Consider the following 27,735-nt stretch of genomic DNA (forward strand, 5'->3'; position numbering starts at 1 on the left):
ATGTAAAACAATAACTAAAACATGCCAAAATCAAATCAAATCAATCAATTAATTAAAAGTCAAATAAAGCAGTTGCGTCTGTGAGTCTGAGTAACGCGCATGTGTGTTTTTCCACTGTTACCTGGTTTGACCGCATCACTCTTCGCTCACCTGCATCACAGTGTGGTATCGATTGCTGTGTTGACAGCTCGACCCTGCTGACACACCTCACTGTCTCTCGCCAATCAGCAGCTATAGAGGCGACGTGTGCGCCGTCTGGGCCCCCGCGGTCCGTCCATCGGGCTCAGACTGTGCTTGGGTTACCCGTCTCCGTCTAGTCTTACCGCCTCAGGCTGAAACGGCTCTCTGTGCGTCTTGTGCAGAGGGCAAGCAGAGGCCACCTGTGTCCTCTATCAGAAAGGCATTGTCCAGCATTACAAAACGGCGCTGTGTGGACACAATGGGCCCGAATGTGATATGCACCCTGAGCAGGACTGCCTGCTGAGCACCGTGCTGACCTTGCTTCACTTTCTGGAGAGCGCTGGTCCAAGTTAGCAAGCAAAACACAGACCTCATCACCCAAATAGCCGGGCATATTAAATCAGCTTATAAGTGAGGAGGCAAATTTTCTGTTACAGTAACAGGCCCCTATAAAGAGCAACTTACAGGGCATTCTACCAATTTTACAAAATTCCCCCATAGTTCAGTGTGTGAGATGTAAACAGAGTGATTCAGAGTGGTTTGGTGTGAAATGGTTCAGATGTCTTTACAGTGGTGGTGATAGGAACCAGGGGTCACCATGACTACAACACAAATATAGACATTTTATTTACTATCTAAAATCACCAGTGAACCTACACGAGTCTTCTGAGTTTTTATGGAATGTTGATGATGGAAAATAGTGGAAAATCTAAAATAATAAGTTTTCTTTGGTGACTATTTTGCCTCACAACACCCTGCATGTATCCCTCCACCATGAATGGATTTAAATCAATGCATTTTAAGCCAAAACTTTATGACAAAACAATCATAAAACAGTGTCTCAGACATCAGGCAGTGAATTCATAACCATTTCATGTAATACCTTTCTGTGAGGGAGCTTTTAGAGGTGGATGTCTGGTTCCTATCACTACCACTGTGAACAATTCTGACTCGGTAAGTTTCTCTACAACGTAGCGTTTCATACCAAACCACTCTGAATGACTCTGCTTACATCTTAACCATTTAATTATATAGAATCTTTTTAAAAATTGGTGGAATTCCCCATTAATCAATATTTTATAGTTCACTAATGACATTTATTAATTATACAGTTGTTATTAGTTATAGATGCATTTGAAATATTAACCTTTTACTTGTTGATAATAATTAAGTGCTTTAATAATAATTAAAATACTGGGATTGTTTTTCATAATAGTATACGAAGTAATACAACATACCTGTTGAGTTCTGGACTATGTGGTGGTCAGTCCATTGTTCTGAGAACACCAGCAACTTCTTTGCTTGATTAGCAAACGTTCCTCTATTTCCTGTCTGTTGTTCTTTGACGTTCTAGGTTGTATTTCTGTGTTGAATTGCAGCATCATTTCAGAGCAGCTTTGTGGAGCTGAGGCAGGGGTGCTTGAGGAAGTATGGCTCTATTAGATTGCCGGCTTTTGAAAGCTGGACATAATTGGTGACCTTGTATATCCAGTGATATTACAGCAGATTGGAGGAACACTCCAGAGAGAAATGGTACATTTGAACCAAGAAAATCGTGTTTACGTGCTCACAGGGGATTTACAGGGCATTCAGGAAAAAAAAACACAAAAAGCTGTATTAAATTAAACAAATCAAATCTTCTACATAGAAGCCGGCATAGAAACCCGTACCAGGTCCATCAGTAAACAGTAAAAAGGTACATCACTGCTATCAACAGCAAGAACATACACTACATATCCAGAGCTTCTCCTGAAATGAAGGTGTTAATAGTCAGTGCTACAGTTACAGCCTCTACTTTTCTAGGAAGGCTTTACACTAGATGTTGGAACATTGCTGTGAGGATTTGATTGAGCATTAGTGTGGTCAGTACTGATGTTGGATGGTCAGTTCTGGATCACTCCAACTCATCCCAAAGGTATTGAATGGAGCTCCATCACTCCAGAGAACACAGTTCCACTGCTCCACAGCCCAATGCTGGGGGCCTTTATACCCCTATGCATCTTAAAGTCCCACAAGTGAATGTGATGCTTTTTGTTGGAGAAAGTTCTGAGCGTTGTGAGGTTCCACAGTGTAGACCTGCTGCACAAAGTCTACATGGCTGCATATTTGAGTTTGTTTGTCTCTTGGAGTCAAACTGAATCTACAGCGAAGGCTCACAGTGCGACTTTCCTTTGTTAGATCTTGTTTACTTTTCAAAATATGCACAACAACAGCTCAGAGAAACGTCTTGATTAATACAAAGGAGTGAATTAAATGGCAGAAACAGACACGTTCACTGCAAAAAATGGTGTCTTGTCAAGTGAAATGATCTTGAATCTAGTCAATATATCTAATGTTTCCCATTTGAGATGGTTGTGCACTTATTATAAGATTATCTATCTTATTTCTAGACATTATTTGCTTGTTTTAGTTAATTTTATCGAGTAAAATTATCTCACTATACTGGTAGACAACATTCAAGCACATTTCTTAAAACAAGCAAAATACAAAAACAAGCAACATAGTGAGATAATTGTACCTAATAAAATCACTTAAAACAAATAAAAATGTCGAGTAATAAGTTCAAGATAATTTTACCTGACAAGACACCGTTTTTTGCAGTGTTTCTGTATTGCCCTTAAAAGTTAAATGAGTTTAAGCGTCCATTGAATCTCAAAATGGACTGCTGTTGAGATGTTATGTTGGACAGGGTTTATCTAGAACATCCAAAAAATGTGCATCAGCATTAGCTTAGTGATAAAACAACATTAGAAATCCCAACAGAAAAAGGCTTTAACACTGCTATGAAAATGCCTTTTTCTTTTAGCATCCCTATGGAATTTCTAATGTGTATGTGCACCAGCGTTAGCGTGGTGCTAACACAACATTACAAATCCCATAGCTGTGTTTCTTTCTCATATTTTCACACTTGTGACCGGAATTGAAGCTCTAACGTAATGTAGTGTTTTTTGTTTTTGCTCAGCCTTTTTGAAAAGTGGATTCTTCCTCAATCTATATTCGAGTGTAAATAAAGGTTGAATGAATGAATGAATGAATGAAATGAACCTGCTCTATAAATGTATGTCCTGTCTGCAGGTGGTGAACTGGTCCACCTGCCTCCTTACCTGCGCATGGACTTCCTGCTGAACCGAGGAGCGCACGGTTCGAGCCGGGAAGCAACAGGACAGACGTGTTTGGAGCCGCAGAGGAGTCGCTCGGCGAAGCGGCCGGCCGTGCTGGCCCCCACGCCTTCCGAAACCCCTTCCACCGCCCCATCCACCTCATCCGGCCCGCCCAGTCGGGAAGCGGCGCAGCAGTGGCAGCCCGGGACAGCCTCCACGCTGCCCCACCGCGAGCCCGGAGACCTGGCCCAGGCCGCCAAACTCAGCAGCTCGCAGGAATCACTGTTAGACTCCAGAGGACACCTGAAACAGAGCAACAACCCATACGCAAAGTCCTACACGCTCGTATAACACAGGACAAAACGCAGCGGACACGCACACGGACACACGCAGGAACGTGGGAGAACACGGGACGACACACGCACACAAGCAAAGAGGAACAGCTGACCGCTCTGCCGCAGAGAGGAGCACTTTTCAGAGGCAGAACATGAGCCCTGTATATACCTTTCTGAATTCTAAAAGACAAAAAATTGATGTTTTTCTTTGCATCTGTTTTCTCTCTCTCTCTCTTTCTCTCTCTCTGTATCTCTCTGCGCTGTTTTTTTCTGCTTATCTCTCTCACCTCGCTTTCTTTCTTTCCGTCTTTCTTTCTTTCTATACTTTTATCGTTTGTTTATTTTAAAATAACACCATTATGGAGATTGCCAAAATTATTTATTTAAATTGACAGAGGTACTACTTTTGAATTTATATCGAGGATAATTCTATAGTCATTATTATTATTATTGCTATTATTATTATTATGATTATGATGATGATGATTATTATTATTATAAAAAATAGAGGGAAAAATATCAAAAAATAGTAAAAAAGAGAAGGAAAGGGTGTGGTTCCTTTCTTTATTCATGAATTTTTTTAATGTCAGGATGTGATCGATGATTGAGTAGCTGTTTACTATGGCAACATGTCCAACAATTACAGAGGGAGCTGAGTGAGGGCAGTGAGAGTAACGCGGATGGAGCGCGTCCACTTTTTCCAATCCTGTCAGGTCACGTTGAGTTTTCCGAGGACTGCATGGGGACCTTAAAGTGGTGGTTATGGCTACGGCTGGAAAAAAAATCCAAAAGAGAATTTTTTTTGTCACGCTAAAAAATTATATAATGTTAATATAAATATAAAAATATATATATATATATATATATATGAAGAGATCACTTTTATTTGTGGATAATACAGGGAAAAAAAGAATTATTTGGTAAATAAAGTCCTTAGTCATGTTTGCACACATCTGGTTTGATTAGGAAATCGAAATTGTTGGATTCTCTTGTCTTTTTTTCCTCCCTCTGCGCTCGTTTGTGATGCAGCCATCCAGCGCGGTCACCACAAACAGCGCAAGAAACTCAGCAGTTGGGAAAAATAAAATAAGAAAAACATTGTTGTGTTGAAAGTGGAAAAGTGGAGCGTTAGGTTCTCCAGGTGGTTCACCGGATGATTAGTACCTTTTGTCTGTAGATGGTGACACCTGTTCTGTTTCAAAAATACATTAAAAAAAAAAAGAGGGAAAGAAGATTGAACTGAGCAATATGAAGTAAAATTGATTTACTAATAATTTCGTAATTCTTGGACATCTTGGAGTACTAACAAATATGAATGTATTAAAGTAATGCATCATGAAAAATGAATAACAAGAACATGATTGATAATAAAGGGACAAACTAATGATACGTCTCCCAACGATAATTGACGGCCCATTTGGTGGAGAGTGACCGATATGCTGCTTATACAGTGCTGTGCAAAAGTCAGAGACCACTCACTCCTTTTTCCTGTCAAAACGACTTACAAGTACAAATTCCACAGAAACAACAGCTAAATCTACTCTCAGCTGTTTGAGTCAGTGAGTCACTCTTCACCTTTATTCCAGCTTCCGTTCTTTTCAGGAGACTCACTTTCAGTTCCTTAAAGAATCTGCAGACACACCTCCAAAGTTCAGTCTCAGAAGCTGGTTGATGATTTTCTGAAGTAATCAAACACATTGAGTGATGTTGAGGTCTGGACTCTGGGGTGGTCAGTCCATTGTTCAGCTCCATTGTTTGATGTGTCCGTCTCCTTTTCTCAGTGAGGTTCTTCTTGACAGCTACACATCCTTTCAGACCCATAGCGCTGAGGCATCGTCTCACAGTGGAAGGATGGACAGAAACACCTGTGGATGTTTTCAGATCTGAAGCAGCTTGATTTTCTCCTCTCTCTCAGAGATGGAAGCTTTAAGTGCTGTTTATCTGATGGGGGCAGTTTTGGTGTCTACCAGCTCTTCCAGGTGGTTGTTAGCAGACACATTTTCTCTGGAGCTGAACTCTACTATTACGTTCCCCTTTATTAGATTATTTTACCCCATTATTATCTCCTCACAAATATCTCCTAAATGTGACTTGTACTTAATGGTCGTTTTGACTGGATTTAAATAAAGGAGGGTTCTCTGACTTTTGCACTATCCAGCACTGGTGAAATGTTTGGGTGCACACATTTTTACTATTTTCCACATTTTACAATAACATTGAAGACTTCAGTGCTACAAATAAGACCAACAAAGTGTTGAACAAATAAAACTACCTTCCACTTTTGGTGCTTTTCTCTTTTAACATTCTCTCAAGCAGCTTCATGAGGAGCCACCAGGGATGCTTTTCCAACCAGACTGATGAACAGCCTTATGCTGAAGGATCGTCACCAATACAGTAACTTTACAAAGCAAACATGTTATAAGTTTTTCATGCTAGTTAATGTCACAAAGGTCTATTAGCAGCATTTCTATTGGTCCATTCGTCATGAAATATTCACACAATGTAAAAAGCATTTTTTCAAATGCTGTTTTCAAATGATAGTACAAATAAATGAGGGCTTCTGAAGCTCTAAAAGCTACTTCAGGGCTAACAGCACCCTGGCCTGTGCTCCCCGGGGAGGAGGAGAGACACTGGAGACAGGAGTGAGCGTTTCAGCAGCCACTGTCTGTTTTTCACACCAAAAACACAAAATAAACAAAATTAAAACCAAAACCTGCCATATTTTAGTGGCTTCTCAACTAGACTTTTCAGTCTTTCTCTCAGTTGTTACGGGACGCCAGGGAGGCAGACCCAAGTGCAGAGAGGAATTCCCGTGAGAAAGTGTCTTAAATTAAGGTGATGGAGTGTGAATTGGGTGATTGTGCACGTTGGGGTTGAGGAGGCTCAGAGCCAGGCTCGAACCACCAATGTACTGTTTGGCGGTCTGAGGATTTACTGCTGTGCAGGAAGCACAGGCAAAAACAGGAAAAAAGCTCGAATGGGAAAAAAATGAATGGGAAAAGAAATGAATGGGAATATTAAAAAATGGCGGGAAAAGGCAAACAAAGGGGATGCTGAAAGCAGCGCTCAAACAAAGGCTAAACTAGAAAAGTGAAATAAAAGATAATCAGAAGACAAAAAACACTTCCTCTGTGATTATGAGAGGAAGGTCAGCCCTATGTTTTACCTTATGTTTTTCCACAAAGAGCAAACACTTTTTGTCCAGCTTAGAGATGTTTCTTGTTTAAACTTTCGTTTTGGCTTTTAAGTAGTCAATTTATTCTTTTTTTCTCCTTTTTCTTATTTCTGTTTCTTGTCTTTTTCCTTTTCTTTTAGTCTAAATACCCACCTGGGCTAAGTACCGTACCAGTCACCCCTCTACAAAGGTGTGACAAAGGGCTGCTGTTTGCTACTGCCTTGAGTAGGGGAGTCCACAGGTGTGCCAGGTTGGGCCTAATCAGCCCGAGGGCTTCTGGGAATTGGAGTTCCCTTAACTTGTGGCGCTGGTGGCCGGTGGCACAGACTGGACCCTTACATCAGTCTTTATGACAGTCTTTTGCTGCTGCTGCTTGTCCCTCTGCCGCTCCACGGCTCGTTCACTGGGAGTGAACATGAGGCGTTTTCTAGTGGCTGTTGTTTCTCAACATTTGGGTACAATGTCATGCGGAAGATTCAGTGCTTCAGATGCTGCTGTTTCTGGGGCAGATGTGCATTTGGAAAACTGTGCTACAGAAGCCTGACAGCATCTTCATCATGATTCCTCTTCTCCCACCACATCGCTTTAACCTTGCCATGAGCATGTAGTGCGCATGTATCAAGCTACCACTGATTACAGGAAGCCACTGGGAGAAACTCTCCTCAGTGTCAGCGCTGTGGGCTCAGTCGTGCCCTGTGATTGCTTCTCTCGGATGGCAGAGCTTTAACACTCTAACACGCTTGGGGACAGTTAGGCTCACTTAGCCTGCTCCCCTTGGCTCAGACTAGGGCTAAATTATGACAAAAATCATGATCATTTTTTGTTAATACTGAGATCACGATTATTTAACATGACTTTGGAAACATCATGCATTTAAAAAAATTTGTCTTTTTAACAGTGGATTTCCTTGAATTAAAATCTAATTTTAAAAAGGAAAAAACTAAATGTGAAAAAAGAAATGAAATAAATAGTATGCAATATACAATTATATATACTTAAGCAATAGAACATGAGAGGGAGTGTGTTATCGCCAATAACATCACAGCTGTGATTTGGTCACCGTAGATCATAACAGCCGTGATGTTATTGGCGATAACACACAACCTCTAGTGTTCTGTTGCTGTTATACAACAGTTAAATATATAAAGTAATAAATAAATAAACTGGGCCGTGAATGGGGTGTTTAATATGTTTTAATGTTCGCAGTTCCTTCCGCCAAATTATAGTTCCTTAACAAGCAGCTTGTTGCTACTTCAGAGACAGAGGGCAGTTCGTTCTCCAGCTCCACACAGACCAACTGACAGTTTGGGAATTTTGTGTAGTCTCATCTTCAGAGTCTGACCAAATCAGCTGTCGGTCAAATGTAATCTTTGTGATTGTCCAGAAAGTGTCCATTTTCTGTTTGTGGCAAAGTAAGAAGTAAAAACTTTCAAATGGCTTGAGTGTCTCCTACAGGTATCAAAATCGTTGCTTAGCAACAGCCTCTCTGCGGAGTGATACAGTGTTTGTGAAAAATCCGTGATGTTATGGTGAAATAACAGCACAGTTAGAACACATCTCAACCAATCAGCTTGTGTGGCCGGAACTAACTGTTGTATAAACTTAAATAAATAATATAAATATATTAAAAAAGATCAACTATGTTGTAGTGAACTCCCACAACCTACTGAAAACTACTAAACATGTATAAAAATAATAAATAAAACTAAAATCAACCAAGATAAATGAGTTGAGTCTGGGCTTTTAGAGAGGGGCAAATGCACACCACTGTAAAAGAAAAATTTACAGCACAAGACAAAACTGAGAGCATTATTGTGAAACTGAATATGGCACAATAACCGTTTTATTGTTGGAAGCCAAAAACCTAACTGAAAATAAAATTAATTGCTCAGCCCTGATTCAGACTTTCCTCTTTTAGTCTCACGGCTCTGTTGTCAGAGAGTCGAGTCGGTTTCAGGGCTCAGTGCAGCCAAGAACCACCTAATTTGACGGGTAGAAGCATATATATATATATGTACATATATCTCCTATCCAAAAAAAGGCCTGAGCCCAAATAACAAAATATTAATAGACAGTAATAGTCAGTAAGTTAGCAAGAGTTAAATGAACAGCTGCAGTAAGTCAGAGTGGGAGAGCTTTTCTCTTTGATCTCTTTAAATGTTGTAGTTTAGTGTGTAAATGTGCAGACAGTCTTATACAGGTTTGTGTTGAATGTGAGACTAAGTATTCTCTATAGGGGTCAAATCTGGACCCTGAGCAGCCTAAATCTTCAGTAGAAACCATTATAATCTAAAATAAAATAAACCAGCTTCTAAGACTGAACTTTGGAGGTGTGTCTGCATATTTCTTTCAGGAACTGAAAGTGAGTCTCCTGAAAAGAATGGAAGCTGGAATAAAAGTAAAGAGGTACTCACTGAACACTGATATCAGATTTAATTGTTGAGGATTCTGGGTGATTTTCTGTTCAGCACTGCCCCCCCCCCAAAAAAAAAACAAAACAAAACAAAACATGAATCTCCATTGTTTTCAGTTTTGAAGTTTCTATTTAATTTGTGCATCTTTACATCGGGGGAAGTTCATGATGAATGGACCAATAGAAATGCTCTGAACTTACTTCTAATATCTCTTTACATGAACTTACATTAATAGTTAAGAAGATTTTTGCCTTCTCCAGCGATATGTTTTCTGTTTTTTTTTCTGATGCTGAAAAATGAATAGCATATTTTTGACTAGAAACAAATGAAGGGTGACTTTTTCACAGCATTCTACTATAATACATTCTACATATTCACTCCCATGTACAAGGTATAAAACAAATGTGTGTGTGTATGGGAGTATGTGTGTGTCTGTGTGTGTGTGGGAGTGTGTGTGTGTTTGTGTGTGTGTGTGTGTGTGTGCGTATGTATCACGTCTTCTAGAGGCTTCATTTGCCTGTAGGTGGTTCTAACGTCTCTATCTTCTCCCTCAGCAGGGTTCTGGTTCTGATCCAGAGGACAGTTCCTGTATTTTCACATTATTTATCATATACACACACAGTTCGCTGTATACAGTGTGCTATAATGTCAGTATTTAACTGTAACTGTAGTGGAATGTTTCTCTTTACCCCTCCGACTGTTTATCTCTCTCTGGAGCTCATTCACTCATTCTAATCGGGTTTTTCTGGACGCCGATGTCGGTATTACCGTGCATGTATCAAGTATTTAAAGGACAGTCTGTCTCTGCAGAAGACCTGAGGGGTGTGTGAGCAGCAGGAGGTCCGGTTCCTGCTGAGCAGGAGGATGAAGAAGTAGACATATCCACCAGGTGACCTTGCTTTCAAAACGGTAGGTTTTGAAAAGGCATCCATAAGTACCTGCAGGTGCCCCACTGTTACTCACCTGCACTATTGAGGTAAACACTGCTGTAGCGTATTGTTTGGCGTGGAAATGTTCTGGGGAAGCGGCTGGTTTTTACAGAGCCAGATGCTGATGCAGTGAGATCTGGGTCGGACAGTTTAATCTGAGGATTACAAGGTCATCAGCAGACACTTCTGCCAAATAGCTCAAATATTACTCTGGGAAAATATGACTCACACATCAGGCACCTTACTTTGAAAACACGTCCTATGAATCCTGTATTCATCATCAGCACTACACATTACGCACGTTATACGTCTGCTTAATTGATAAATAAGGCATTAAATAACATATATAATAATTATAATGGCATAAACCCAATTACCCATATTTTACTAAGGCATTTATTTACTTTTACTCTTTCAAGTGTAGGATTTTTGTGCAGGAGTATATTCATACATATATAATAAAAATATATAAGAAATGATGATTACAATCTTCCATAGTGCTGTTATCAGTGAATCGATGAATGATGTTTTATAACAGTGTTATAAACAGAACAAATGTCTGTAGTTTTAGTTTAAGACCCTTTATGTAAAAAGTCATGTCATTAACTTTATTTAATGTCTTGTCATCAGCTGCTCATCGATACTCAGGCACTGCTTTTAAAATACGCTACACAAACGCAAGGAGGTCACTGTGTAGCTCATCTTCAAATAAAGTGTTAGTGTCTGTTTTACAGTGTTGGAGTCTAAACTGTGCTTTTAGTAGAGATTTTAATACTAGAATTACTATAAAAACTTTATGAAGCATTATTAACACATATGTGTTAGTATGACTACTTAGGAGCAATAACAGCTTTATACTGGCCATAATAAAGAATTACATATTAATTCTTAAATCATATGGTTCTTCAAGGGTCCTTTAGTAAAGAAAATGGTTCTGTTTAGAATGAACACTGAAAGAACCCTTTACGTGATTAGAGTGTTCTTTGCATGGTGAAATGGTTCTTCAGATTGAGGGAGAATATGTTGCATATGGTTCTATATAGCATTACAAATGGTTCTGCTATTGTTATGATGTGAAGCTAGTAACAATAGAAAAATCCTTTTTGGTGGTATATGGAACCCTTTTCAAAAAGGTTCTACATATAGAACCATATGCAGCACATTCTCCATCAATCTGAAGAACCATTTCACAATGCAAAGAGCCACTTAATCATGCAAATGATTCTTTGAGCATTCATGGTTATATATTGAACCATTTTTTTCATTAAAGAACCATTGAGGAACCATCTTTTTTAAATGTGTAGAAGATCTCTTTTTGGTGCTACACAGAACCCTTTTCAAAAGAGCTCTATACAGAACCATCTACATCACATTCTCCATCAATCTGAAGAACATTTTACCATGCAAAGAACGTTTTAATAAAGCAAAGTGTTCCTTAATGTTAATGTTAATGGTTCAATATAGAACCATTTTCTTTACTAAAGAACCCTTGAAGAACCATCTTTTTTAAAGTGTGTGTGCTCTGTAACATTAGTGATGCATTTAGATATAATTATTCTAAAATGTGCAGGTTATAATACGTCATATGTCAGTATTATAATGCATTATGAATGGAGGATTCATTTAAAGTGTGACTCTTAGGTTCTTTGATATGCGTCTGTTCTTTAAGTGTGTGTTGGTTTTGGTTTTGGTTTTAGGTTTAATTAAAGGACAAGAGGTGCTGATTCCAGAGACTCAAGGATGTTTATTCATAGATTCCCTCAATCAAACACAACTGCAGTGAGAAAAAAACTAAGACAGAAACATTCGCCTTCCACTTCAGCCATCGCTGTGATCTTTAGCGGACGGAACCAGATGAACATCACAGACGATAAAGCGACTGTGCTAAATGCTCCTTCAGTGGATGAGCTCAGTAAAGATGTAATCAAACAGAGCCACACTGTGAATTATTTACCAACAAGTGCTTCATTCAATACAGTCAGTACAGTCAATACAGTCAGTACAACCAGTACAGTCAGTACAGCCAATAGTCAATAGTCAATACAGTCAGTACAGCCATACAGTCAGTACAGCCAGTGCAGCCAATACAGTCAGTACAGCTAATACAGTCAATAGTCAATACAGTCAGTACAGTCAATACAGTCAGTACAGTCAATACAGTCAGTACAGCCAATACAGTCAATAATCAATAGTCAATACAGTCAGTACACCCAATAGTCAATACAGTCAGTACAGCCAGTACAGTCAATACAGTCAGTACAGCCAATACAGTCAGTACAGCAAATACAGTCGAGTCAATACAGTCAGTACATCCAATACAGTCAATACAGTCAGTACAGTCAGTACAGCCAATACAGTCAGTACAGCTTTTCACTGAGTAGTAGAGCAGAAAGACTGCTGTCTGTGTCAGTAGGCAGGTTTCCATCCAGATGATGAATTTATTTCAAACGAATAACTAAAATTTAGATTTAAATAAGGCTGACTTTCCTTCAGCTCTCTGAAGCAAAGCTTTCTGAGAATCTGAGTGAGTGTTCAATATTGAGAAGCTTCTCATTGTCCGTTAATCAGCTGCAGTGCCGTCTGTCTGTCCAATATCACTTTTATGAGTTTTCATATGTAAGATAAAGGCATCTTTCACTGCACTGGTACCTGCTGCCCTGTCATGTTTCAAAGCTAAGGCTGGCCCTGTTGGAGCTGAGTTAGCTTTAGCAGAGGAGGTCTGGTAATGTAATCTGTGCGTGACTTGACTGGCCGATTCGTACAGGATAAAGCATCTGTGTAATTTCCTCAAATTAGCCCAAATAGCCCGGACACAGACGTTTACCTCAGAGTTATGCAACAGGCGCCACACTTCCAAACACTGACCACATGCTCGGCTAAACGGCAAATACGGTGCAATTAAAATAAAAACACACACTGGACGAGGGAGGAGACTTTACGAGACTTTACGCCAGTCATTGTGGGTTTCAGAAGTCTGACCATGAACTTATCTTCAGATTAAAAGGAGGCACAATTTTCTATTACCTGGTCTAATTACATCACTAGGTCACACTTTATTCTGAATCCTTTTAGATGAAACAAACACTCAGCAGACTCTCAGTAACATGTCAAACATATGAAGTTAGAATTAGGGCCAGGTTAGGGTTAGGATTAGGTGTTTGGTTAATCTTAAGGTTAAGGTTAAGATTAGGGCCAAGGTTAGGATTAGGATTAGGTTGAGGTTAATCTCAGGGTTAGGATTAGGTTTTGAGTTGAGGTCAAGGTTAGGGTTAGGATTAGGGCCAGGGTGAGGGTTAAGATTAGGTTTTGTGTTGAGGTTAATGTCAGAGTTAGGATTAGGTTTTGGGTTGAGGTCAAGGTTAGGGTTAGGATTAGATTTTGGGTTGAGGTTCAGGTTAGGGTTAGGATTAGTGCCACTAATCCTACTACTTAACGTAAGTAATGTATCAACAGAACATCTACAAGAGATTTAGTTCAATGTATTCAGACGCTTCACTACTGATACTTCACTGATATGTTGTTGATGTGTTACTGATAATCTGTTGAGTTTAATAATCATCTACAAAGGACCACTATAAAAAAAGTGTTACCCTTCACTGTGACTGCTATTACTGAGGGCTCTGAATTCAGACAGTTATAGGGCGTAATTCACTCCAGAATCATGACTTAGCAGACTTTTAAAACTACAGACACTGCAGATTCATACTGGAGTAAAATCATTGATCTCCACTGATCCAGCTCCAATAGAGCTTTGGTCAGCAGACTGTAATTTATTGCATTAGTTATCAGCCTAAAAAGTTTCCAGCTCAAGTTAAAGTACAAACTTTGTTGACGTATTTGTTCAGTGTTTGTCATGTCTATCATCCTTTTTAATGCAATAAGCCAAAATACATATAAAATGACATGGATGGAAACCACTACTGTCACAGAATGAGACCGTCTGGTTTTTGTGCTCAGCCTATAATCACACCTTCAAAAATTCCACTCTGAAAATGTACAGTGACATGAAATGTGGTGGCCTTTTTAGAGATGCTTTTAGATCATTCATTTTAATTCATTCTACATTACTAAACAACACTGAGGTAAAAGTCAGCAGGAACACAGGAACTCTTGGCTACAAGGAAAAAAAATAAACACTTAAAAATAAAGGTGCCGGAAAGGGTTCTCCTAGACTTTCAGAACCTTTCAGCCGAGCGCTTTCGATTGAATTCCTCAAAGCACCATCCACTGGAAAGGTTCTTCAGTGGTTCCTCCCTCCTCAGCACCTTTATTTGTAGGCAAGATGTTTCTACAGTGGATGGTGTTACAGTAGTAGTTGATGGAGTTTCACAGATGTGTCAATGACTGAGAGGTTATATCTCTAGGTTCCGGCCCTCACTTCCTCCTCGAGTCCGTACAGAACGAGATTCTATCACATGCAGCATCACACCACTCCTTCCCGGACGGGTTCCCCCCGCAGCCACTAGGACTTGTCTTCATTCTTCTTCTTCTGGAACTTCCTGAACTGTGACTGGATGGCGACAGCTGCCTTCTCTGTCTCCGGGGCATCCATGTCGATGTCGAAGTCCTCAGGGACGTCCTTCTTGGAAGCATCTGGAGACAGACAGGATGGTGATAGTGTGAGTAATGTTGCTGTTATAAAAGTGGAGAATGAGGAGAACCGAACCGCTACATTTAACACCTACACGAGGTAGAGACAACGCTAAGGTACCCTTAAAGGTACAGGATGGTCCTCGAGGTCAAACTGCGCAGCTTTACCCTCTTCACAGTAAACGTAAATGTAATTCCCACCTCTTTTGGTGCTCCTTCAATTCATCTACACCTCTTAAAAAAGATGGTTCTTACAAAATTCTTCAGGCTTGGCGAGACGTAAAGAAGGTTCGTGGTTCCTTTGTTCTCGGCTAGCTGCTCTATCCTCCAATCCAGACTTGCCGCCCTCAATTAGTAAATCCCTGTTCACAAAGTGGAATATATGTAAGTCTCAAACCCAGTTAAACCCCTTAAATAGCCAGGATCCACCGACACGCCCAAAGTTTTATTACACACTTCTATAACCTAAGATGTTTGCACCAAAGTCTCTGTAGTTACTGAATAATAAGCCTACGAATGTAAGAAGCCTCAGATTTTAGGGGTTTATGTAGTTAATTTAAGTCTTTTTTAGATTTGAGATCAGAGTTTGAAAATCCAAAACAGGACGTTTATAAATACCTACAAATTTGTCATTCAATTACTACTCTGGAAAGGACAGGGGAACTAAACCTGGGGTAGAGATGCACCGATACCACTTTTTCCCTTCCGATTCTGATACCGATACCTGATCCTTAAGCATCGACTGATATCGAGTACTGATACTGATACTAACACTATCTAACATAACTCACCTATATGTCCTGATATTTATACAATCACATTTTTTAAATATTTTATATTTGGTAAAATCTGTTCTGCGTCACAAATAAAACACACTTAGCTAGATGACAATTACTTGTTGGATTATATTTATTAGATTCTTAAGAAAACTGATTTTTGTTTGTTTGCTGGATATATTTAGTATTCACTATTATATAATTAGTAATAAGAACCATGTTTAACACCTAAAGTAATTGTAAAATTCCTTTATTGTGCAAAACAGTTAAAAACAGAGCTGAAAAGTGTACAGATAAACCTGTGCAGCTTCTCTGGCTCAAAAACAGAGCTGAATATTGCTTTACATCCATATTTCTCTAGTCATTTGTCTCATACGTGTGCCTTGTTCACTTGCACTGCATCTCTGAGCGTCAGTTCAGTAAATATCATCGTTCACACTGTCAGTATCAGCGACTTTCAGTGTTTTTTGTGGCTTGGTTAAAGCGACAAGTCACGAGACCCCGCCTCTGAATGATACAGCTGACCACAGGTAGGGATGGATGCAGTGGATGCACAGGCCCAGCTAGTGGGCTGCTGTGTTAAAGGCTAAATCCAGGCTAAGGCTAGCATTACCTCCGGCGGTTCCTTCAGCTCTCTCAATAACATTAACTCTGAAAGTGACCACATAGCAGAAGATGAGTGATTACTGAAAGAAGCAGCTCAGCCGTTTCAGGTAAGCAGCTCTGTTAGCGTGATCTTTACACCAAAATCTGCCGTTACAGATTCTGCCATTAGCATTTTTACTGCTGCTTGTCGTCCCACAGCACCAATGTGCGGTTAAGTTCTGTTTACTGGCGCACATGCATGCATCAGAAGTTGCATTGTGGTATTGATCATAGGTATTGGTATCCCCATTACTGCTGTAAATATTGTGTTTAAGTACCAGTATCGGTGCCGATACTGATACAGTATCAGTGCAACGCTACCCTGGGGTTGTCAAGTATGGAGGAGATTTTGGAAAACTCCACATCGCTGAAAGGGTAAATCTCTTTGATTTATGGTGCTCTGTTAGACAATCACAGCTCCTCTGTGAGCCCACTTGAGCATGCATGGCAAAAAGATTTGGGACGTGTTCTTAGTGATGACCAGTGGGACACTATGAGTCAGAATGTCTTTACTTCATTGTCTCGTAATAAAACAACGAACAGAATTATATGTTTATCCACAGGATGTACCTCACACCAGTCTGTTGAGTAACATGTATCCTTACTTATTTTCTAGATGATTTCTATTCACAAGAGCCACTAGGGGGCACTGCAGATAGAGGATACGTGACATTTAAAGGTTAGCTTTTCCAGGAGAAAATGCATTTATGTACCTTTTCATAACTTTTTAAGTACAAGAAACTAAATAAAAGGTCTTAAGTCAAAACCTTAAACATACTTTTTGAAGGATTTCCTAACTGCAGGTACTGAAGACTGAAAACAGACCCACCAAAGAAGAAGGACATGGCGTGTTTGTACAGATTATAGCATCAAATCCAACATACAGGCCAGATTAATAAGAATTCCCCTTTAATGAACCTCTACATAATGTTCAGCATCTATAACAATTAAATATTCTTCCTGTAACTGTATTTTGAAGACAAGAACCATTAAAGAGCTTCATTTATAAGTGCATTCTGGTTCAGTAGTTATTCCTGCAGGTTATCAACTAACGCACATCTCTTACATATTGACTATGAACCTAAAAGAACCGTTCTGACACACTCATTTTTCATATTCATGGGTAATTTAGTAGATGGCTCCTCAAACCTCCAAATGAGGACCATCTGCTGACTGGAGTCTCTTATTCAGCATGTTCTGCAGAAGAAACAGGCTTTCAGCTGTAGGTGATCACATTATCATCACCGTCACACGCTGGGCTAATAAACCAAAACGCAGTTTTTACTGTCTCCACATAGACTGAATAACAATTACAGAAAAAGGAGTCCAGACAAACTGTACTTAAGTGGAAGCCAAAAAGTATCTACACTCTTAAAAACAATAGTTCTTTAAGGGTTCCTTGGTGCTATAGGTCCATATAGAACCATTAACACTCAAAGAACCCTTTGCATGCTTAAATGGTTCTTTGCATGGTGAAACTGTTCATCAGATTGATGGAGAATGTGTTGTATATGGATCTATATACCTTCAAAAAAGGTTCTGCTACGATGTCAAGCTTGTAACAATAGAACAACCTTTTTTGGTGCTATACAGAACTATTTTTAAAAAACCCCTCTTATCTACAGCACTCTCTCCATCAATCTGCAGAACCCTTTCACCATGCAGAGAATGCTTTAATCATGCAAAGGGTTCTTTGAGTGTTCACTGTACTATATCGAACCATTTTCTTTACTTAAGAACCCTTGAAGAACCAGCTTTTTGAGTGCATGTTTATACATATTCAAGTATCTAAAAGCAAAAACTAACTGTTAATGATAATATTTTAAAATATTGTATTTAATTGGTGTGTGATGGGGTGATTTAGGCTGAACTACACCAATTTTTAAAAATCTCTGTATAATTACACAGTTAAGATGTAAACAGAGTCGTTCAGAGCGGTTTGGTGTGAAACGCTCTGTTCTAGAGAAACTTACCGAGCCAAAATTGTTCACAGTGGTGGTGATAGGAACCAGACGTCCACCTCTAAAAGCTCCCTCACAGAAAGTTACTACATAAAATGGTTATGAATTCACTGCCTGATGACTGAGACACTGTTTTATGATAGATTTGAGAAGATTAATCCATTCATAAATCCATTCATAGTGGAGGGATACATAATATGCAGGGCGCTGTGAGGCAAAATAGTCCCCAAAGAAAATGTATTATTTCAGATTTTCCACTATATTCCATCATCAACATTCCATATAAACTCAGTAGACTCGTGTAGGTTCACTGGTGGTTTTGTATAGTAAATGAAATGTCTATATTTGTGTTGTAGTCATGGCGACCCCTGGTTCCTATCACCACCACTGTAAAGACATCTGAACCATTTCACACCAAACCACTCTGAATCACTCTGTTTACATCACACACACTGATTTCTGAGGGAATTTGGAAAGATTTGTGTAATTCCTCTTGTATAGGTGGTACTGGTCCTTGCAGAAAGACTATTTTGTGTAGTTTTCGGCAGTTTTATTTTACATTAATATGAATTTGGTTGAATTTTTTAATAAAGTAATACATTTAACTGCACAGGAACTGGACTTAGTTGTAGTAACACAGTACAATTACTTAAGTATTTTCCTCCATGTAGAGTGGAAACAGAGTCAGAGAGGCAGCCTGTCCTATACATTACAGTCTCGCCTTTATTTCTAGCAAACTCAGTAATTGGAAAATACTGGTGCAAAACACTTTAAAGAATATTGGTGAAGACATGTGAACAGCAGGCCGTCAAAACTGCCGCCAGCTCTAATAACTCTGATCATCAGAACCGCACTGAGGAGAACATGGTTGACCTCAACAGCACCACCAGGGAGAGTGATCCACACTGTAAACAGTGCTGCAGTGAATGAACTGCTTTTTAAGGTGTACATCATCTCCATACAAACAAAATATATTAACAACAAACATATCAATCAGTTTGTTCTTGCCACGAATTGTATTGGTGCAATGCTGGAGTGGGTAATCGGGAGGGTCAGGAGAATTCCCGTTGAGTTTTGGGCTCGTGCATAACAAGAGAATAACACTCAGACAAACTATAAATATTATGTGTATCTGTAGTAATTTTGGGGTTAAACCCCCCACCTGAAGGTTTACAGCCCCAGTTTGCTGATTGTAACTCGTACAGTGGAGAGAGATTAGAAGAAGCTAAAATTAGCTTCTTTTTCATTTCCCGTTCCACCTTAAATAATGCAGCACTTATATTCAGATGCCTGTTTGGACGCTCAAGAGTAACTACTGCACTATATCGGGTGCCACTGCTTGCCAGCCTTCTGGACTGGTTTGACCACCATTGAGCTTCATGCTGTAAAATGCTGTGTAAACCTCACCTTCATGAACTGACCATCCTGTTGCTGCTGCTGCTGCTGCATAATCTCAAACTATCTAATTAACCATTGCTCCACCTGTTTTTCCGCGTTTTGTATTCTAATATTTTATTCTAAAGCTGTTTGCTGTCCGGTGTTGACCAGAGGACGATGGGTTCCCCTTTTGAGTCTTGGTTCCTCTCAAGGTTTCTTCCTCTTGCTCATAGGGAGTTTTTCATCGCCACTGTCGCCACTGGTGACACTCATGGGGGCTCGGACCTGGATTTTTCTGTAAAGCTGCTTTGTGACAACACCTGTTATAAAAAGCGCTATATAAATAAACTTTGACTGGATTTGACTTGACTGTTTAAGGTGGAACGGAAATTCCAAAATGAAGCTGTCATCAGGCTTATCATACTAAGCGTGATGATGTGGTGCTGGCCAACACAATCGACAGACAGAGTTTATTACTGTTTTCACAATTTTCACATGTAAATTATGTGAAGATGGAAAGCAGCAGCAAGAACTGCAGAAAACCAATATCAAATGCTAGTTAAGGAGGATGAGGAGATATCCGAGCAGGTGGGCAGTGAGAAATGGTGAAAAGACGTTAAATAATTAATGAAACCCCCGTAAAATCTCACGCTTAATTATTCAGTAACTACACAGACTTCAGCATAAACTGGCTGAGCTGTTCTTAGATTATAGAAGTGTGTAATAAAACATTTAAGGGGTTAAGTTACTTAGTTAATGTTAGCATTGTTTGTAGCGTACTGACTCTCATGGTTATGACAAATTTAAGACAAAAACTTTCATCAAAGTTTTCATTTTTTCATCTAGCCACCTTGTTTGTCTCAGCACAGCATATACATAATAAATAATTGATACAAGTAAGAAAAGAAGAAGATGAAAATGCACAGATTTTAAAAAAGGTTATGTGACCCGAAGGCAGTGCTGTATGTGTGTTTAGCAGGAGAGACAGAGTTAGAGTTGGGCTGGTCTGCATCATATAACTTTTCATACACTTTCAATACTTTCATACACAACCAAACATTGGAGAACACTCATGGCTTTCTACGCCTTCAGAGAAGGTTTAATAATTTCTGTGAAACACAAAACCCGTCTATAATTTTAAGTTCATTTAAATTCAGTTATTATCATACTTGTATTTAAATTACTGTAGTAATAGTCTTATTTCATTGTTAATTTTTGTTTAAAAACAAAACCACGCTTTGGAATCATTTTTGTGAGAAAAAATGTCTTCTGGATGTTTTAGCTATGCCACTGCCTGTGAATATGAGCTGTAGGCTAAGCAGTGTTCCGGTTAGTTGTTAGGAATGTAAAACAGCAGCAGCAGCTCTACACCACTGTAAAACTGATTCATACAAGCTCAGATACAAGCATTTGATGTTTGTATTTAATCAAAATATGTCTGTATTTAATAAGCCAAAATGTGAACTGTTTTTAGCTTTGCGCTAACATATTATTAGAAACCCCATAGGGATGCTAATACCTTTATCGTAGATGTTTTTTTTTCAGTTTTGCCATTTATGGCACTTTTTTTATGAGTGCTAATTGTCACAGTTTACAACTGTTTAAGTGCAGCAGCCAACAATAAAACATTCCTCATCAAGTCATGACCTCCTGCTGACATTTGCACAGCATTAACGTTTCAGTGTCTTATCTCTTTTTACATCTTTCATTGAGATCATTCCACTGAACTGTAAGGAAAAAGTGCATGTCTGGTTCAGGTAAGAGGAGAACAGTCCAAAAACGAGTGCCTGGGGAGGTGAAGAGTGCATTAGTACTGGAAAAGTCAATACCAATTAATGCAAGTGAGGCAGGCAGCAGTTACTCGAGTGAAAGAGAGGTTTTCTGAGAACACCTCCGGGGAACTGAGAGCAGACTCTGCTGCCAATACATGAATATTATTTTACACATTTGGTTCTGGCTCATTGTATTTGTTATTACAGTTTTTGTTTGTCAGGCTTGGTGAATGGAGAGAAAGAAAATAGCAAATGCAGGATTAAAAAGGAGAGTTTATCAGGTTTTATCGACAAAAAAGCAGGTTGCATGTAGAAAAACAAACCAAAAGCACGACCCCTGGAGCCACACTCAACATTTTTTAGTTGTTCTGGCTGCATGTGCACATAGCTCCTCAACCAGGGGAAGGGGGTCCTGCTTGCTACCCACAAGCTGACTAGCTGTTTTAACTGAATTATTGGACTTTCCCTGTAAATAAACAGCATGTTGAGTATCTCACTCCCCGCCACATTTGGAGGCATCGTGCCACCCCTGACCAAAAGAGGAAGCCAAAATGATAAACACAAGAGGCACGGTAACCTAGTGAAGCTACACTAAAGCTTTGGACTATGCGTCAAAAAACCAACATACTTCACTTTGAAGCACTGTTTTGATGCTTGGCTCATTTCCCAAAAACACTTCATTTAATACATGACCATGTATCTGCTACAGAAACAGATTCAAAAGAAGTGAATCCAAAGGTTTCAAGCCAAAAACCAAACACTTGTTCCCACACCTACGCCCATGAAACGATGTAAATAACGTTCTGCACCTGCTCAGTCAGGAGGTTTGCTATAAATAGCAGCTTTTCTCAAAGCATCTTCATAATTAACATAGTCAAACAACGTGATTACAGCATTATTGACTTCACTGCTTTAGAAATAAATAATGTTTACAAAGAACTAGATGTAACAGATTTGAATCATTTAATCTAGTACAGGGGTCGGCAGCATGCGACTCTTTTACTGCCCTGTTGTGGCTCCACAGCAGAATTAGCCTCCTTTGCAGTAAAATAAAGCTCTGCTGATCATTCAACACAGTTTAACAATAAATGGTCTTAAACTCTGGAGTTAATGTAGAACTGCTAATTCACCCTTTAACCCTGAAGATCAGCGCAGACTGCTAGTCACCATAGCAACACAGACTAGCAAGTAACTAACGAAAAGGCAAAAAGAAAGATTTTTCATAATAATTCAGAGACGAATTGACTTATTTGCATTTATAATCACTCCAGCTGGTTTCCTGATACGTTTAATCTGCAGTGAGAAACTGAAACACTAAAAAGTCATGAAGCTAAAGTCAGTCTCTTGTCTGAATTCTCCCATTCCACCTTAAATGGTGCAACAGTTACATTCTGGTGCCTCAGCATTTAAGGTGGAACAGGAAAATTAAAACAAGAAGCGAATTCCAATACAAATTAAAGGAGCTTCACTGCTTCAGAAGGCTTTGTTTATCCATCATTAGCTAGAAAAAGAACAACAGGTATCCACTGACATAAGAGATACAAATGGCTTAGAAATGTGCAGGTAAACCTATACAGCAGCTCCAAATTTCAGCAAATCTGTGATCATTTTAAGGCCTTTAAACAAAAAGGTCTGATTTGTTTTGAGTCTTATTCCTTCCATCGAAGCTCATATTCAGACGACTCTCAGGTGGATAAGACGATTTTTTAAGTTTATCAACTTGCAGGCATTTTCAACTTGCATGCTAAAGGGGTTCACATACCAAACACAAGAAATTCAGGTCAAAATTTTAAAGATTTGGCTTTTTACTTGAATAATTATACCAATGACAGAATTTGTAATGAAAAATTTTTATTAAATTAGAAAAGAATGAACAATAGCATTTCCACTAGTGCTCTCAGAATCTTTGGACCTCTGTATACGTATATATAGCTCTGTAACTTAAATCTACAAAGTGCTTCTATATGGTAGACGATTCTGATAAAACCGCAACTTAGGGTATATTTAAGAGCAGTTCACCTCCATCTGGGATCATTTTTACAGCATGTTCTACCCTTCGTTGGCCCTTCCTCCATTAAAAACAAAGGTAAAGTGAATCTTCGTAAGTTGCAGCTGAGAAATTCTGCTCCACAGCTCTTATTGGAAGCTGCTAAATTAAAGATGTAAGCATGACAACCAAGGTGCACTCTGTAGTAGACTCTCTATCTCCTAACATGCTTTTAAAATGCACTGTACTGGCAGTGATTTCATTCGTTGGAGGCACATATATAAAAAAGAACCTTGGCTCTTTTCAGAAAGCCAGAGAGGGTGAGGTGAATCGGTGCGGGCGCGTGTGCGGGCGCGTGAATGTTCTGTATGGATGTCCTTGCTGCTCTACAGCTGCAGAGACAGAACGCAAACAAGTCAATAGACTCAATGGAATTTCTTCCCCTCGGTATTCTTAAGAGCGTGAATATTGAGTGAGGCCGACGTTGCTGGGAAAGCACTTTTCTCTCAACGTCTGAAGCCAAATTAATGGCCAAGGTGAGGCAACAAAGACGGCTAAAGCCTGCATTAGCTCCGTCTTCCAAACACGTCTCTATTTAATTAGCTTACGTGAACAGAAAGGATGCACTCTAACTAATCCTCCAGGTACATGAAGAGGAGAAGCAGAGTCGAGCCTCTAACCAGCTGATTTCAGTTCGGAAAACGTTCCCCCAGTGTTTCATTTTGGTTGTAGAAACACTGATTTACAATGTCTGTTCTTTTTTAATGTTCCCAGAATCTTTAGAACAGCATTACATATAACATTACCTCAGCCTCATGTGCACCAACTAATTAACATTTGAGGAATGATGATCTATAAAAACACAGTTTGGGTGAATATTTTAGAGAACATTAAGACCAGTGAGAACGTTAATTTTTCACTGTGAAAGAGATCTAGGAACATTCATCTAAGCTGAGAAAAATGTTCTGGGAACATAAGGAACACTAGACATTTTGCATGTTCTAAGAAAAATGTCTTAAGAACATAACAAACTGGGAACAGTTCCAAATCAACATTTATAAAATGGATAGTTCTGGTCCTAAATCTGATTGGCTGAGCTGCATTTGAAGCCATTGTAAAATCCACTATATACACATACCTATGACCGAAAAACCCTTCTGAATAATCTTTGACTCTAATGCTGCTCACACTCGCACTGAGTGTACTGATGAAGTTAGAACTCGTTTTTTGTTCAAACTGAAAACTGAGAACTTAACTTGAACTAGGCTGGTCAGCTAGCTAACAGGCTAAAAGATAGAAAACAGCCTAAAACAACTCCATCATTAAAAGTCTAAAAATGTCTCTTGACGCTTCAAATGTTTGTGTTTCAGTCAGAAGTTGTGTCAAACCCAGGCTGAATCCCAAACGGCTCTGTATTCCCTAAATAGTGTTCTAACTATGAAAGTTTAGAAATTGTAGCCTCTACAGCCAAACAGGGCATCATTTATCAAGTGTGGATGTGTCTGAGTCCCAAATGACTATTTCTTAGCTGTATTATTCATTGTTGGGCTGCAGGATCTAGTATTTAAACTCCTACGTAGTGCACTATGTAGGGAGCAGGGAGCCGTTTGAGATTCAGCCCCAGTGTGAAAAGAGGGCGCCACTGGATAGGTGCTAAATAAGACTAGTGGTGGTGACTACAAAGTACTTATAAAAAGAGAAAGTTTTTGCATTTAATAGTGCTATGATATCATATGTTCATTGTTATATGGTCAAAAAATTTAAGAAATGACTGCAGTGGACAGTGATGGACAATGTCTAGAAAGAAAAACCTCACAACAAAATCTGTTTTGCAGACAGATTGATCACAGCATGAGTGATGTGTGGTTTTAACGTAATTCTTCTGATAATCACTGTATTATTAGAATGTGTCTGTAATCTGATTATGTATGTAACACATATGTGCTTATGAGCCAACACTGAGAGTATACTGAAAATACATTCCATTATTCAGGAATATACTGTCAGCCATACTGCAACATGATCCTCTGGGAGTCCACAGTTTTGGACTCAAGTGCACATCAGTCTCTCCAAATCCATATTATTTTCTCTCTGTCTTTCTCTGTGTGCGTTTAATCTGTGATTAGTGTCAGTAAAGCCTCCTCACTAAGACAGGTCAGTTTACTGAGCTCTGAGGTCTTCAGGCTCCATAGTCATGGAGCGGAGCAGGCTGAGAACAGCCCTTTAACTCTCGTCTAAACTGCGTGGGCCAATCTGTTGGTTCAGGTACATTTAGCTAGCCCCACTCTCTCAGTGAGCAGAGTGCTGAAGAAGCAGGGGGAACAGCTGTTCTTTCATTTTTCCTCCTTTATTTCTTATCCTTCAGCTTCTTTTTTTCCACAGTAGCATGAATTTTCAGAACGCTTACCAGGCTCCTGCTTCGTTTAGCAGCCACAGAGCGGACCTGAAGCAGCTGGAGGCTCATTTAGCCCCCCAGAGGAGGCCCTTTTGAAGGGGAGAACATTGTCAGTAGGACTGAATACTGGCAGCAACTTCACAATGTGACAAACGTTATGATAATATGATCATCGTTATCAATAATCATCAACGTTCAGTTGACTTACTCATTTCAAAATAATGCCTGAATTCCTAAAGGCAATGTTTTCCCAGCTGCGAATAGCAGCACTTACTCATAAATTCAAGGGCCCAAAATCATGGAAAACATTTTTCTTAGTGTTTTAAAGAGTTTGATGTCGTATTTAACACACTGTTAAAATTTCAAAACACACCGTTCACTCTGCACAAACTACACCACAAAAACAGCCCATTTTGAATTTTGAATGTTGTTTTGGTGATGTCACAAAAATCAACACAATTCCATACAACATACAGCAGTTTAGCCCCGCCCATTAAGCCTACAGCAGTTTAGCCCCGCCCATTCAGCCTACAGCAGTTTAGCTCCACCCATTCACCCTACAGCAGTTTAGCCCTGCCCATTTAAGGGGATAAGGGATAAAGAGTGGTTGGAAAATGGTATAATATGTAAAAAAAATCATTAATTATTATTACAAAAATGCACAAAAATGTTATAAGAAAATATAAAATACAATGAACTGCATCACTAGTATGATACAGTGATAATAACTCTATGTGGAAATAGTTTATATGTACAGTGTTTTACTTTTTTCAGATATTGCAAAAACCTAAAATATCACAGTGTGTCTCTGCAGGACCATTCAGCCTGAATTAGAGTGCTATATGAATGAAGCTAAACTGAACTGAGAAACTGTGAGGAGTTAAGCCGTCAGGTTTGTGGAGAGCTGTGTATCTACCTTGTCCTCCGGAGGTTTTGCTGTTGCCGCCCACTGCGCCGGATCCCTGCCTCTGTAAAAGAGAAAAGGGTTCAGTAGCTCTTTAATACACTGATCAGGGTATTACAGTAAGTCTATCTAATCAGATATTACTGTCCACTCGCTGATGCAGTTCTGCTCTCTCCCTGTAATCTAGCAGATAATCTCTCATGAATAATAATAAACCAATCAGCCTCAAATCCACCTGTTCATTTGTGCGAGTTCAGGAGAGTGCAGAGCACGAAGTATGATCTTTTTTAATCATCTAACTAGTTTGTACTGTTTGTACTCAGAGGCCGGTTCTCTTCATAACGAGACAGGAACTGGTGGTCATGATGAAACACCCACACTTACTGAGCTGAACGTGCAATGAACGATATAAAATCATCACATTAAGATTACGTGGCTTTATTGGCATCTGCAAAGATCTGCTGATGAAACTCCAATATTGCTGGAAGCAAACAGGCCACCAATTTCAGGAGGACCCAGAGACCGGTTCTCTGGACTGCTCCCAGGCTCGAAAAGAGTTTCACACTCGGCCAAACGTACTGAACTCACAGAGCAAGCGGCCCTGAGTAAACAGCTCTAGTGTGTGGTGGGTTTCGTCGCTCAATGTGACCAGAAAACGCCTACTTTTACAGAAAGGGGCCGTTCGACTGACATACACTATAGCCAATCACAGATCATCGCTTATGTAGGACATGTCACTCTTATAAAAGATGGTTCTTCAAGGGTTCTTTAGTAAAGAAAATGGTTCTATACAGATAAACACTCAAAGAACCATTTAAGAACCCGTAAAGAACCATCTTTTTTTAAGAGTGACGTCATACACAAGCAGTGATCTGTGATTGGCTATTGTGTATGTCAGTCAAACGGCCCATTCCTGTAAAAGTAGGAGTTTGCTGGTCACATTGAGCGACTTATTCCATCACACGCTAGAGCTTCATGCAAATGGTTCTTTGAGTGTTCATGGTTCTTTATAGAACCATTTTCCTTATTAAAGTAAGTAAGAAACATCTTTTTTGAGAGTGGGCTACAGCAAAAACACACTCGTGTGAAACAAATCGGTACGACTACCAGCAAAAACAAATTATAATGTTATAACGCAAAAAAATCTGTACGGAAAGAACTCCTGTACAATAAGAAACATAAGAGCTGATGAAG

The 27,735-nt window shown here is 39.4% G+C and overlaps 2 protein-coding genes across 2 annotated transcripts in view; one reads left to right on the forward strand and one right to left on the reverse strand.

Moving 5' to 3' along the window:
* The window catches only part of dscamb (Down syndrome cell adhesion molecule b), a 182,564-nt gene extending 178,743 nt beyond the window's left edge, over positions 1 to 3,821 (forward strand). Inside the window, exon 33 of the mRNA XM_036555898.1 lies at positions 3,256 to 3,821. Within this exon, the coding sequence (XP_036411791.1) occupies positions 3,256 to 3,632 (377 nt within the window). The 3' untranslated portion in view covers positions 3,633 to 3,821. The remainder of the gene's footprint in view (positions 1 to 3,255) is intronic.
* An 8,037-nt stretch (positions 3,822 to 11,858) lies between these two features.
* The window catches only part of pcp4b (Purkinje cell protein 4b), a 42,287-nt gene continuing 26,410 nt past the window's right edge, over positions 11,859 to 27,735 (reverse strand). Inside the window, exons 2-3 of the mRNA XM_036556760.1 lie at positions 26,554 to 26,605; positions 11,859 to 14,727 (exon numbers count right to left, since the gene is read on the reverse strand). Of these exons, the coding sequence (XP_036412653.1) occupies positions 14,597 to 14,727; positions 26,554 to 26,605 (183 nt within the window). The 3' untranslated portion in view covers positions 11,859 to 14,596. The remainder of the gene's footprint in view (positions 14,728 to 26,553; positions 26,606 to 27,735) is intronic.

The sequence above is a fragment of the Colossoma macropomum genome, unplaced genomic scaffold (genome assembly GCF_904425465.1).
Source record: "Colossoma macropomum unplaced genomic scaffold, Colossoma_macropomum, whole genome shotgun sequence".
Classification (NCBI taxonomy): domain Eukaryota; kingdom Metazoa; phylum Chordata; class Actinopteri; order Characiformes; family Serrasalmidae; genus Colossoma; species Colossoma macropomum.